This window comes from Coptis chinensis, chromosome 7 (assembly GCF_015680905.1).
Source record: "Coptis chinensis isolate HL-2020 chromosome 7, ASM1568090v1, whole genome shotgun sequence".
Lineage (NCBI taxonomy): Eukaryota > Viridiplantae > Streptophyta > Magnoliopsida > Ranunculales > Ranunculaceae > Coptis > Coptis chinensis.
The window spans coordinates 51,602,228-51,615,907 of NC_141462.1; the positions used below are offsets into that span (position 1 = coordinate 51,602,228).

The following is a 13,680-nucleotide window of genomic DNA, read 5'->3' on the forward strand; positions in this document are numbered from 1 at the left end:
ATCACATATCACGATCTCAAACTCAATAAAAAGAGCGATTTTTCGAAAACAAGCTACAATAAGAACTAAATAGAGAAGAAAATGGTAAATTTGGTATTAGAAGAAATTAAAGGAGGTGATCTAATTGGATCAATGACCTTATTCCATAATTTTAACGTGCGGGAAAACTTTTAATTCACAAAAAAAAGGGGTGGGGCTTTGGCAGGTAATTCAAAAAGTCAATGGGTTTTAAGCTAATAAAGACTGGAATCAGGGTTTTTATCCCAGTTTTATGATATTCTTGTCCACTCATTCTGCAAAATGGCAACCAATAGAATAAGTTTACAAAAAAGGGTAAATAGGGTATATCACTTTCAATAAAAAAAAAAAATAGCCTATTAGATTTAGCATTTTTGGGGCTTCTTCAGTGTGCGAGATGTATTGCTACGCATGTTTTTTGGGGCAAAGTTTTGGAAGTGGGACGTGGGAGTATATCATATCTAATTCCTTTATTTTCGCTAATAATAATCCGGAGTGATATATCTTTTTACCGCTTTTTCTTAGACAATCATACAAGGAGAATAACAAAGTTATAGTGGGAATTTTCTCTTCGATTCGTGTGGTAAAGTAATGCAGAAATTTCTTCTTTCTCTTCTTCTTTAGATAGTAGAACTATTGGATGGTTGGAAGAACTATGGAGTATTTAGTGATTTAGTGTTTCTTCAGGTTAATTGATTTCATTTTTTTTCTGAATGAATTGGTGTGGCTACTCAGTATTAATTTGATTAATTATTCAAACTTTGACTATTTAGAATGCGACTATTTGATGCATAATTAAATAAAAATAATGAATATTTGGAAAAGCTTTTAACAAATGAGTGTATTCACACAAAAAAAAAAATGAATATAGTAGAATAGAGGATATGTTGAGTGAGTTGATTTGTAATTATTATTGATCAAGCTTATTTAATGTGCTTTGCACTAATGTAGAGAAACAACATTCGAAATGCCTGTTGGTGGTTTCTGTTGTTTTAAGTATGGATTTGTAATAGGTTATATTACAAGGATCATTCTCTTTGGATGTTTAAGATGCTTGAACGAGTTTACTATTTTTTTAATTTTTGTTTGGATAACCAATATAAAATTACATTATAATCTTAAATTAATATATACCTTAACCAATAATTCAATAATTTTTCTCAATACGCCATCAAAGTTTAAACTTAACTTATCATTGGATTGGAGGTCACCGATAGTATTTGTGAGCAAGATGCTCTACTAGTTGTCCTAATATCACTGAAGCTTTGACTTATAACTCGGTATATAAGCAACTTGTAGGAATGCCCCTTAACTAGGAAAACTCTACTCATTAGCAGAAATTAAATCATTATCTGGCAAAACTTAATTGAACATTTAATTTCTTACTGAAAAAATAATTGAATTCTTATGTTTCCAGAGCACCACCATTGAATGGAAGACAACTGCTTTTCATAGTTGTTAAGTGAATAGACTCATTTGTTTAGTTCAGGATGCCTCGTTGAAATTGGTGAAGTATTGCCAAATTCTTGAACTCTTTCAATAGCCATCCCATATTTTATTAGCAAATTTACATTCCCATAAGAGGCTCCATATCTTGCTGGCAACAAGGACATCTCAGCTCAATGCTATTTTGACACAGTGACACTTATGCTTTTAGCAGCAAGATTTGTATGTTATGTATGATTTTTATACTTTTGGGTAGTAAAAGCATATTTGTGATGAATATGGTGGTTCCACACTTTGTTCCACACTCCAACTTTAGTTACGAGCTCTCTGCGATTTTATAGACAAATGTTAGCAATGTATTACTTTAAAACTTCGTCTCATAAAATAGCTTCAATACTAGTAGAGTATTTTCATTCAAAACAAAGTCTTATATTATATACCAATAGAAAAGCTATGGTGCGCAGGGTGTATCGGTGCATAGGATTCTCAGCCACTCATGTTTAATAACAAGAACGGGTGAATAAGTTTCCCACATAGGGGGAAAAGGGTAACACAGAAGCATAGCAACGATTCTTTCTCAACCTTAACTTCTACCTTTTGAATGTCAAGACCATATTTACTAGAATTAGTCATTCATATACTTCAAGTTGGTTGCATGTTTGTCTTTGTGTTATCAAGAAAATTAAAACTCGAAAAAAAATAATGACAAAGTTAAAAATAACAAGAAAAATATAATATAAAGTCTCTCCTCAAGCATTTAGAAATTCTTATGAGTAAAAGAAAATGATTCATCTGTATGAGTGACTCTTTAGTACATTGTTATTATATCTTGATGGAGTATTTGTGAAATTTTCTTTATTTTCTTATAAACATTTCATATGATCGACCTTTTATTTTCCATTTTAGGTGTCCTTTTTTTTGTTTATAAATGTGTGCAAGATCTAGTTGAGAATGAGTGGTCAGGAAGATGTCTTGTGTAAATAATATTAAAAGATATGTAAAGTGAGTTGGAAGTCTCATTGGCCCTCTGTTGCTTTTAATGTTCTCATCTACACTTGAGTTTTATACCTCTCTCATCACGAAATTCCCATCTTAAATGGGTTTTACTTGACTGTGCCTGCTAAAAACTTGTAGCACTTGTTGGTCACAATGGTTCATGAAAAAGCAGTATAATTCCTCTCATGGAGAGGTTTTATGATCCTATGTTAGGGATATTTGGATGAACATTTTCTCATACACTGTTGGCATGTTTTCTTTTATTGATTTAATATTTTATTTATTTAATTTTTATTATTATGAATTTTTAGTTATGTTTCATCTATATCATCTGTCAGACTTGATATTGAATGCATTTTGGTCTGCTTTCAGGAGAAGTCCTGTTGGATGGTGAGAATATTAAGAGTCTTAAACTTGAATGGTTAAGAAGCCAAATAAGACTGGTCACACAGGAGCCTGCTTTACTTAGTTTGAGCATTAGAGATAACATTGCGTACGGACGATCTGCCACACCCGATCAAATCGAGGAAGTTGCTAAAACAATGCATGCACCTACATTTATCAGCTCCCTTGAGAAGGGCTATGAAACTGTGTAGAATATATGTGATATTTTCTTACGTTCAAATTTTTTCAACCTTGGTGAAAATTATGCAAGTAAAGGCATTCATTGAATTCTTGTATAACTATATTTGAAAAGTAAAGATGCAACCCGACTCATTTTTCATCTTGACAATATACAAAGTATCAACTTGTGAAGTCCTAGAATTATAGATATTCTGTCTCCTTAAGAGTGCAATCCAAAAACTTCGAAAACTCTAGCAAAGAACACCCCGAGGAACCTCGAGGTGGGGAGCTCTTAAACAATGACTATTATCATAGCAAAGTCATGTATCTTAATGCTTGGTATTAAGTTATTAATGGAAGAATTATTCTTTTGTTAATATTCATCTATTTTTATGCATTTTAGGTGGGCAGAGCTAGGTTGGCATTAACGGAAGAACAAAAGATTAAACTTTCTGTTGCCAGAGTAGTGCTTTCAAATACATCTATTCTTCTTCTTGATGAGGTGACTGGTGGCTTTGACTTTGAAGCAGAAGGGGCTGTTCAGGAGGCTTTAGATATTCTCAGGTTGGGGCAATCAACTATTATCATAGCTCGACGTCTTAGCCTAATAAGAAATGCTGACTATATAGCCGTGATGGAGGAAGGATAGCTTGTTGAAATGGGTACCCGTGAGGAACTGTTAGCCATCAATGGCTTGTATGCAGAGTTACTTAAATGTGAAGAAGCCATGAAAGCTTTCCAAAAGGTTTAACCAATGTCTGTTTTACATTCAACATTTTGCTGCCTAAGTTATTGTCATGGAAGACAATTGATATGTTTTGGGAAGTCTGAAAAGAATTGTTAAATTGTTATCTGATTCGGCAATGCTACTAGAGATTCTCATTTCTTGTTCATGAGCTTCCCTGTGCACTAGTTTAGTTATTACCATATGCATGGTTCAGATGAAAGTTGCATCATTTGCAGTTCCTTTTGCCCTTTCATTTTTCATTTTTATTTATATTTTTTATTTATTTTTTACCAAACTCTGCATGTTAGGTGTGTTTGCTTGTTAGAAAATATTACATGCATACAAAACTTTTGATTAATTGATAACTCAAAGTTATATCTATTTACCGAGGATTTTTTACACTTTAACGGGTTCTAGGGACATATATGTTTGACATACAAAATCACTTATCCAGACAACCACAAGATCTTGAAAGTTTAAAGGTTGAAAGATTGCCACGTGTCTAGTCAAAATGGTGAATTCTTTGCTTTCTAATTCAGCTCGAGCCAAGCCAAGTGCACTTGAGTTTCTATAACAACTTCTAAGTCATCGTTGTGTTTTTTGCTCCATGAAGCCTAGAGTTTCAATTAATTAGGAGATCGTTTGTTTATTATTTACAATGTATCATGGCTTGACATGGTATATATCCACATATACTTGTCTTGCACTTGAGCTTATTGCTTCCTTGGTTGCTAAATAATTCAATTAGAAATTCATATGTAGGGGCAAACTTAGAAATTCAATTAGAAATACCCAATCATTTTACATTACCTATTTGATAATATGTTGTCTGATAATATTTTATCAATGACGTGTAGGCAAAAAGTGTGAAAAATAAAATTAATCGCGCGAAGCAAACAGAACCCAATTGCTCAGGAAGGACACCGGCGCAACTTGTTTGCCATGAGATTGCAAAGGAAAGAGTTGTGCCAGATGTAGAAGTTTTCCGTGGTGACTTGTACCTAGGCATGCATAGCCATGGGAAAAAACAAAATTCCGCAAAGACAAGATTTGGCAGTAAGTCTTTATATGGTACCTTTTGTGATTTTTCGATTTGTATACATATATGGTATTGATACCCGGAGTTGGTATGTTTATCTTTCAATAGGATAAGATTGGTGCACATTCTGCCTCCAATCCTCAATCATACCCGACTTGTGATGCTGTGGCAGAGGTTTGAATTTTTTTGTTTTTTTTTTAAAAATTTCAAAAGGTAAATTAGTCTAGAATATTAGTTATAAGCATAAATTAAAATTTTCCAATTAAATAGGTTCTTGGCAAGGATGGTAGAGGACGCATGCGGTTGATGGGATCGGGTTGCTCCAAATCAAAATTGAAGAACTCGTCTCCTTATGTCAAGAGGAATCAGAAACAAGTGAAGGCGACTTCGGACTTAGCTGCCTTGTTTGAAAAGAAACTTGATCAGGTGACTAACAAATTTCAAGGACAAGTAGATCAGCTGACTCAAACAGTGCAGATTCTCTCCCGTATGATACCAATCACACCTAGTACCCCTAATGGACCATCTTCTTCTTCTGGATTCTCTTCACATAACGCAGTTTCCAATGTATGAATCTATTTAATCTTTTTTATGTTCTTAATGAAACAACCATACTCGGCTAGTAATGTTTCTTGCACTGTTTTTCAGGAAAGCAATTACATTGAAGTTGAAGTGGATGTTCTAGCTCATTGGCCTTTGAGAAAAGTTGCATCTGGGAGGGTGATAAATGTTGATCCGGGACATAAAATTGGTAGAAGAACCGTAGGGGAGGGCAATTTCCTGGTCTGCATTGAAGCTACTATCGAAAGCTCATGTAAGATACCTAAACCATATAACCACTTTCGAACCCTTGGACAAATTGGGCAGGGAAATGTTATATGGCCTAAAGCGTTTCTCAATTTTCTCCCTCCTCGTTGTTAGGAAGCAAACTTGAACTAGTTTTAACTTGTATTAGACATGTAAGCTTCATTTTGAGTTCCATGTAAGTTTAAGTACTTTATTAGACATGTAAGGTTCATTTTGAGTTCCATGTAATTAGCTTAAGGTACTTTATTAGACTTGTAAGCTTCATTTTGTGCAGACTTTGTCTTTCTATGGATAATTTTGTTAGATGGAATAGTTTATCTTATTCATCTATTTATTTTTATTTTTTCATTGTGGAACTTGCATATGTATGTATGTATATGTGTTTGATATTTAGGTGGTGGACTCTACTCAATTGTACTAACCCCTTTTTAACTCTGCCAATTTATTTGCATTGTCGGTCCCAAGCCTGAATAAAGGAGGAGGGAAAAGGGTGGCAACTTGAAGGAATGTTGAAACATAGGTATGCGCTATTCTACTTTGAAATATTTACATCTCACTCTTTTTAAAATTTCAAGTTCACTAAGTAAAGTTTGGTTGGCATCGAGGTGGTGGATTACAACAGTATTGGGGATTACTGGATGTGCTGTTGCACGAAGCGGAAGCTAAGGGAGGAAGAAGAAGTTATGGGTTATTGGTTACTTTGGTACAGTAGGCTGCATTATTCCCCTAATATCTCTCCCTCTCCTCCTCTAACTCAAAACTGTGGTATTTGGGTATTTGCTTCATTACAGGGGAAAAGTTATGGCTGGATGAGTGGGACAGTGCAGAAGAGTCAGAAAAGTGGTAGAGTTATAGCTTTCTGGGACAAATTAACCTGTGTTGTTTATCATTTTAATTCAGCTTATACTCTTCTCGAATGACTTAGTGACTTACACCGAGCAGAAGTTCTATTTGTTTTTTTCAGTGAATGGGGTGAAAGATAGTCTGTGGAGAGCTCTTGGAGAGACCTCATTTACAACCCAAACCGGTGGCGAGATCATGGGAAGGAAAAACTTAATGGACAGGTCTGTCTACATTTGAAATAGATCTTCTATCTTTTGCCTACTTGTATTTGTGCATCTCATACTCTAGTTGAAATACACCAAAGGTGTTATACACTAAAAAAAAAATGGAAAATCTACAAGGAGATGTTGAGCCTGTTACCTTTCTACAAGTATCAAATTCAGTTTGTTGTGTGGCCATACTTTTACAGAATCATCTACGATCACTACTGATGATTCCATACCCAGAACCCCTTCCAAGTCCTTACTCTTTGGTATCTTTTCGTCGCCATCAAAAGGGTCCCCATCATCTCCCTTTGAAATAACTCGCCTAGCAAACCACACCCCAGAGGGGTCAAGCACTTCTGCCATCTCTGTGGCATACAGCTTGTTCCCCATTGTATAAAGATGGAGCTCATAAAGCTTGCTAGCCTAAGGTAAAGTAATAGGAAACAAAAAGAAACTTAGTGTCCAATAGAAACTGATACTAAACAACAATTACCTTTTATTGAAAATTACTTTCTCTAGGAAAGTCCAAATTCCTGGCTTTGTCCACATACCCATGGTTTTTTTTCTTTTTTTTTTCTTCCATGGTTTTGTTTTTCCTTGTTGTTTTTTTCTCATGTGGGATTCACTAGTGGACTAGCAGGGCCTTCTTCATATAATTTGTAAATCATTTTCCTCTATCTCATAAGAAAACTTAGTGGGAGGACACTCATATGATTCTTTGTTGAACTTAGATTTCTTATTTTTATGCCATAGATAGCATGTTAACTGCGGCATTCAAGGTCGAATGAGTTTAGGATTAAATTCCAATTGTTTATGATAAAAGTTGTACTTCATCACATACTAATAGTAGTTTCTCCATTTTATTTGTGGATTACTTGCATCAGGGCAGCAGGACTTGCCAAGTTGTGCTTGTTTGCCACATGTGGAGATTCTGAGTTGAAAAGCTGCACCAGATTCTCAGCTTATAATGCATTCTACTTTTCGAATGAAAAGGTCAGGCTGCGTCGATGTGTTTTCCTTTTCCATCTAGCTCAGTTTAACTCCTCATGGACAAATAAAATAAATTAAGAAAAAGAGAAAATTTGTCAAGACACCTCTGCACCATTTTCCCAACAATAACCTTTATGGTTTTTAACTTTTTATAGTTGATGGGAAAATTCTGGTTCAGATTTTTCTTTTCTTTTTTTAGGTGGGATAATAAAATATAGATTGCATTCCCATTTGTTCAATTTATTTCTGGAAATCATTTTTTGAGCAATCAAACTCGCAATTATTTATGCCAGGAAGATGAATAGAAAAGAGAGTTGGCCCTTACATCACTTTAGCCTTTAAGTTCTGCTACCCTCTGGCAGTCATGCACAAGCTAACTTTCACCTTTTTTTTTCCTTTTCTTTATTTTGATAAGGCACTAGCTAATCGGGTAAAAATCTTGTTCAGGGTATTAGAATAAGATTATCATTAGCTTGTTATGTTCTTATATAAAAAACTAATCTTATATAGCAAGCACTACCTTTTGACTAGAATAATAAATGGTTTTCCGTTTCTTTTCTCTGGATAGTTAAATCATAATACCTTAGCAGAATTAAGAAGTGTGTTCTGTTCATCATGCACAATTCTTCTATTCATCATCTTGGAGCTGCAAAGCGAATTTTGCGCCACATCCAAGGGACTGGTCATTATGAAATTTGGTATAAACCAGTTTCTGATTTTAGTCTGCTTGGTTATACTGATAGCGATTAGGCTGGTTTTGTAGACGACAGGAAAAGTATGGATTAGTTTTTAGCCTTGGTTCGGGACCAATCTCATGGTGTTCTAAGAACCAAGACACTGTTGAAATGTCGTCCTCTGATGCTCAATATGTTACAGCTTTATCAGCAGCTGTCAGGCTAATAGGATGCGAAGGTTTTTAGAAGATGTGCACCAGACTCAGAGATGCTACCGTAATCTACTGTGACAGCAAGTCAGCGATTTCAATGACCAAGTTGCAGATAGGTTTACTAAGGTTCTTTCATTTCGCAAGTTTGTGAAGTTCAGATCCTGTCTTGGTGTTTCTTATATTTGCAATTTTGCATCATGAGGGAGGGATGAGATATGATACAAATACATATGCTATGTTATTGTCTAGTATTTAGGCTGGGTCGTACAGCCATATGTCCCTCTTTAGTTTAATGTGTTGACTCAGTTGTAGATCTCATTGTGAAAAGACCTATTGCTGCGTGGTTAGAGTAGTTAGTGTGTCTCGGTGTATGGGTTCATGTACTAATTAAGATAGTGGGAGTGCCCACTTTGCTTGTTCAGTTAATAGAAGTTCATTCTGGTTGTAGAGAACTAAGTTTCTCTGTTATGTCAGACTATGCATGCATTTTGAAGATCTTTGATTAATAAATGTATTGTGTTGTTCTCCATTCTCATCTTTCTATTCCAACAATTTTGTGGTTTCATTTTCTTACTTTCCATATTAGTTGGCTTTATACAAAGTTGGAGTTCCCTGGCTTGCATGAACTTATAAATTCCTTGAGTTGATATGTTTTGATCAGCATCAAACTATCATCTAGCTTTCCATTTTTATGTACGTAGTCACAAATATTATCAGTTACTCATTCAATTTTCTATTAACTTATGTAAACTATTCAGCAAATTGAGTGATGACGTTGTTTTCAAAATATGTAGCAACACAGTACGGAGCTTGTAGTGGATATGGTGAGGCAGCAATTTAAGAGACGGATCCAGAGAAGATCCAGAAATTGAAGGATGAGTAAGTCCCAGTTACTTTGTTACGAGTCACACTGTTTTATTTTGCATTTATACTGGTTCCTGATACCTGTGCACTGAAAATACCCGACGTGCAGCTTTTAATGATTAACGCAGAAATTAAGAAGTGTGTTCTGTTCTTCTATCCTCCTAGCCCTCTCTCTTTGGATAGCAGCTTTCTGCTGGTCACATATCCTTCAAATAAATGCTCAACATCTCCCCATGTGGTCTCTGAAGTTTCTGTTTCACCTTCTGCAGGTCTCAAAAAAGGTCCAATTTGCTTGCTCTGCCTTGACAGGTATTGATAGATAGGGAAGAAGGAGCACTCTGAGGATCTTCTATCTACAACTTTGATCTATGTTAGCTTCTAGTATCACTTGGATGGTAAAAGATTGTCTATATAAACTTCAGATTTTATTAAGATAAATAGACGTACTATAGAGTTAAAGAGACACTTATCACTAATTGTTTTGTGAACAGATGGGCAAGATAATGGTGATGTGTCTGGACAATTACACTTATGCTGGTGGATGTCTCTTCCAAATAGTCTGTGTAATGTGCTCTACTCTATGTTTTATAGCATGCCAATGGATTAGCCATATGGGCTAAGGGACAAGGTATATCGATATATTCATATATCCCAAACGTAGCGTCCCAAAATAAATTGCCAAAATTTGAGATTCCCTGTTTGTTTTTCACTTTGTTTTTTTTAGAAGAAGTTTTATGGAGGGTTTTGTAAAACCCCATAACGTTTTCGATGCAAAATGGGAGTGTGGAGAATCTTCTGGTCGGCGGTATGTTTCTTTTCCTTATGTCTAATTCAAAAATTAATCTTAAAGAGTGTATGGTGTCAGTTCTTGTTAGACAATCAAAACCATGAATTTGAACTCATCTTTTTGTACTTTTTTTTTAACAGCCAAGAATTCAGAAAGACTCTGGAAGTAGCATTAGTGGCATCTCTGCCCCTCGGGCATATGGTTTGTGAACTATGTGCTGAGAAGCTGTGCTGAAAGACAATTTACCTGCGGTATCACATATAAGGTATTTTGACTTAACCTGGTACCTTATATTTCCACGGCTACTGAGTTTTTCTGCTCTTACACATGATTTGTTAAAGATATTGGTTCTTTGTGTTTGTCTTTTTTAAGATGATATATTTTTTTTTCCCTTTTTTGCAACAAATTGTTTAATAGCCGTAGTAGTATCGTGAAATTGCTTTTTTAGCGGACCGATATTCTAGACATCGACCCTATAATGGAATTCATGAAGTTTTCATGTATAGAGCAGTATTGTGAACTTGTGGAAACTAAGTAATTGGTGGTATCTCTCATATTCAATAGCTGGTTGCCGTATTACTTTGTTGCTGAATATAGGTCTATATGTAGGAATACAATTTGATTTGTGGGGAGAGAATGAACTATGCTTAAATCTGGCTTGTTTCTACCTTGCAACTTCTGTCTTGAGTACCGCTAAATCGACCCATCTATTACAATGTGATGCCTCAGGTTCTTCGTCCTCGTTGTTCATCAGCTTGTGTTTTTGAATCATGTCTTGTGGAGTTGTCAGATCGTCTCGTCCTTCAACAATCATAAGAGGAGCTTATTTTTTTCTTACTTCCACCGACTTCCTTCTCTTGGAGCTCTTCTGAGTTTGTTCTGTAGAGTTCCTGTGTTGTGTTATACATAGACCCTCCGGATTGAGAATGTGCTTCCATGATGGCTTTTCTAACTTTTGCTTTGATGTGAGATTCCTTAGCTTGCAAGTCTTCATATATTGCGAGTGAATCTAATTGTCCACGTACACTTGTTACACTAGTTTTGCTTCTTGAATACACTAGTGATTTCTGAATTTATTTTTCAAAGTTAGGCCACTAATTTTTTTATTTATATCCTCTTATGGTTTGTAGGAAATTGTGAAGGATTGATTCAAATTCAATACAAGGTTTGCATTTCTTCTTATCCTATTATGAGTTGTTGAATACTATTTTTATGTAGATTCTATGGAAAATAAGCTTCTTTCTATTGTTGAACATACGAAAGATCCTATCGAGGTCATATTATGTCAAATTTGCAACCTTTTTGTTTTTGTTTTCCAAGTTCAGTATAGTTTTCTTCACTAACTTTTTTTTTAATGTTCTTTCTCATGTCAGTGAAGGAATTTAATATCCAGACTTGCACTTGGTGTTCGTGCCTTGAAGAATCATAGAAAAGTACCGCTATTTGATGTGCATCCTTCTTAACGGAACAATCAATATGATGCATCTTTATGTTCTTAAACTACAACAAGAAAAGAGAAAAGAAGAGAGTTTTTTTTTAGTACCAGTGCTAGACACCTTCCCCACTTCTTCTTGACTAGGGCAGGAATATGTTTAACTGTTCCACTTGGAATTGGAACATTTTGTTCATCTTCAGTTGTTTTGAACCCCCTAATAGTTTGTCTACTCAAATCTAAGGGTATAAGGTTGCATTATCTTGCAGGAGTAAATGATTGATTGTGCAAAGAGTAAATGATTGATGTACCGAGTCTTTAAAATGGTTTGTGGCAGATAATTGTATATATCATTATATTATGACAATTTTTGTTTTTTAACATCAATGATATGTGACATATTTCTTGTCATATTGTTAAGTATGATAAAACAATAACATATTAGGCAGTTATTATAACGGTTGGAAAAACATATCTTTCTTATGACAATTGGAATGACATAGTACGGCTTGTTTCAATGCCACATCAAGTTTGGTCTCATATGACTCTAAATTGTTTACAATGAAAATATCCATAATGTAGTATGTCATTCTCAATGTCATATTGGCACTCTATTTCTTAAAGTTTCTAAAGTAACATCGTGAGGCTTTTCTCCAAAGACTAAGTCTAATTTATATATCATTTGGAATGACATATACATATATTACACTAGTTGTAATGATATTAGTACTAATATATCATTTGGAATGACACACACACACACTATTTGTAATGATACACACACTAATATATTATTTGGAATCACATATACATATATTACACTATTTGTAATGATATATATATATATATATATATATTATTCCATTTGTAATGACATAAGAACTCATATATTATTTGGAATTATATGGACCTATACTACGCAGTTGTAATGACATAAGTACCTATATATCATTTGGAATGACATAGACCTATATTACGTCATTTGTAATAATATAAGAGCATCTCTAGGTGGTGGAGGGAAATCCTCATAGTTTGCCTCCCCCAATGTGAATAGTCACTCACAAATCGTCCCCAACTCTAGGTAGTAGCAACCAAATCAAGTAAATAATGGGACCCAATTTTATTTTAAAATTATTTTTTGTTAAAAGTGGGCCCCAAGTTATTTTTTTAATTATTTAATTAAAAATTAATTTGACCAAAGAAGTGGCGATGGTTTGTATGTCATTCTCAATGTCATATTGGTGTTTTACTTCTTAAAGTAACATATGTAGGCTTTTCTCCAACACCAAGTTTAATTTATATATCGTTTGGAATGACATATATATACAATACACTATTTGTAATGACATTAGTACTAATATATCATTTGGAATGACATATATGTATATTACTCTATTTGTAACGACATAAGAACTCATATGTTATTTAGAATGATATGGATATATACTACGCAGTTGTAATGACATAAATACCCATATATCATTTGGAATGACATAGACCTATATTACGTCATTTGTAATAACTTAAGAGCATCTCTAGGTGGTGGAGGCAAATCCTCATAGTTTGCCTTCACCAATGTGAATAGTCACTCACAAATCGTTCCCAACTCTAGGTGGTAGCAACCAAATCAAGTAAATAGTGGGACCCAATTTTATTTTAAAATTATGTTTTGTTAAAAGTGAGCCGCAAGTTAGTTTTTTAATTATTTAATTAAAAATTTATTTGGCCAAAAAAGTGGCGATGGTTTGTATGTCATTCTCAATGTCATATTAGTGATTTACTTCTTAAAGTAACATATGTAAGTTTTTCCCCAGCACCAAGTCTAATTTATATATCATTTGGAATGACATATACATATATTACGCCATTTGTAATGACATTAGTATTAATATATTATTTGGAATGACATATATATATTACTCCATTTGTAATAACATAAGAACCCATATGTTATTTAGAATGATATGGACCTATATACTACGCAGTTATAATGACATAAATACTCATATATCACTAGTTTTTGAGCCCGTTCAACAAACGGGGACCGATTTTATATAATTGATTTGATTTTTTTT

The 13,680-nt window shown here is 34.2% G+C and overlaps 2 protein-coding genes across 15 annotated transcripts; both read left to right on the forward strand.

Annotated features, from left to right (window-relative positions):
- Positions 1 to 457: 457 nt before the first annotated feature.
- On the forward strand, positions 458 to 5,931 carry LOC147487854 (uncharacterized). Its single transcript, XM_086571450.1, has 7 exons — positions 458 to 606; positions 2,833 to 3,050; positions 3,428 to 3,769; positions 4,609 to 4,807; positions 4,899 to 4,964; positions 5,061 to 5,357; positions 5,439 to 5,931. The coding sequence occupies exons 4-7, from the start codon at positions 4,769 to 4,771 to the stop codon at positions 5,709 to 5,711; spliced, it is 675 nt and encodes a 224-aa protein (XP_086427576.1). The 5' UTR covers positions 458 to 606; positions 2,833 to 3,050; positions 3,428 to 3,769; positions 4,609 to 4,768; the 3' UTR covers positions 5,712 to 5,931.
- LOC147487855 (uncharacterized) lies at positions 5,464 to 11,972 on the forward strand. 14 transcript variants are annotated; one of them, XM_086571459.1, is made up of 14 exons: positions 5,464 to 5,604; positions 6,063 to 6,117; positions 6,220 to 6,440; positions 6,562 to 6,661; positions 7,531 to 7,639; positions 8,513 to 8,648; positions 9,109 to 9,215; positions 9,317 to 9,401; positions 9,656 to 9,781; positions 9,878 to 10,014; positions 10,111 to 10,191; positions 10,314 to 10,438; positions 11,304 to 11,338; positions 11,547 to 11,972. In XM_086571459.1, exons 2-6 carry the CDS (start codon positions 6,104 to 6,106, stop codon positions 8,534 to 8,536), a joined length of 468 nt encoding a protein of 155 aa, XP_086427585.1. In that variant the 5' UTR covers positions 5,464 to 5,604; positions 6,063 to 6,103; the 3' UTR covers positions 8,537 to 8,648; positions 9,109 to 9,215; positions 9,317 to 9,401; positions 9,656 to 9,781; positions 9,878 to 10,014; positions 10,111 to 10,191; positions 10,314 to 10,438; positions 11,304 to 11,338; positions 11,547 to 11,972. The 14 variants fall into 14 exon arrangements, 13 of the variants coding, with proteins under 13 accessions (XP_086427585.1, XP_086427587.1, XP_086427590.1 ...); XM_086571461.1 differs by lacking the exon at positions 9,109 to 9,215 and adding an exon at positions 10,903 to 11,138; XM_086571464.1 differs by lacking the exons at positions 8,513 to 8,648; positions 9,109 to 9,215 and having other exon boundaries at positions 6,203 to 6,277; positions 6,389 to 6,440.
- Positions 11,973 to 13,680: the final 1,708 nt, after the last annotated feature.

Excerpts from the sequence above, each read along its gene's own strand:
- LOC147487854 (XM_086571450.1), top strand. The coding sequence starts at position 4,769 with ATGGGAAAAAACAAAATTCCGCAAAGACAAGATTTGGCA. Across the intron at positions 4,808-4,898 it reads CGCAAAGACAAGATTTGGCA|GATAAGATTGGTGCACATTC; the intron begins GTAAGTCTTTAT and ends ATCTTTCAATAG. Across the intron at positions 4,965-5,060 it reads CTTGTGATGCTGTGGCAGAG|GTTCTTGGCAAGGATGGTAG; the intron begins GTTTGAATTTTT and ends CCAATTAAATAG.
- LOC147487855 (XM_086571452.1), top strand. Across the intron at positions 6,441-6,561 it reads GCAGAAGAGTCAGAAAAGTG|TGAATGGGGTGAAAGATAGT; the intron begins GTAGAGTTATAG and ends TGTTTTTTTCAG. Across the intron at positions 7,640-9,316 it reads TCTACTTTTCGAATGAAAAG|CAACACAGTACGGAGCTTGT; the intron begins GTCAGGCTGCGT and ends CAAAATATGTAG.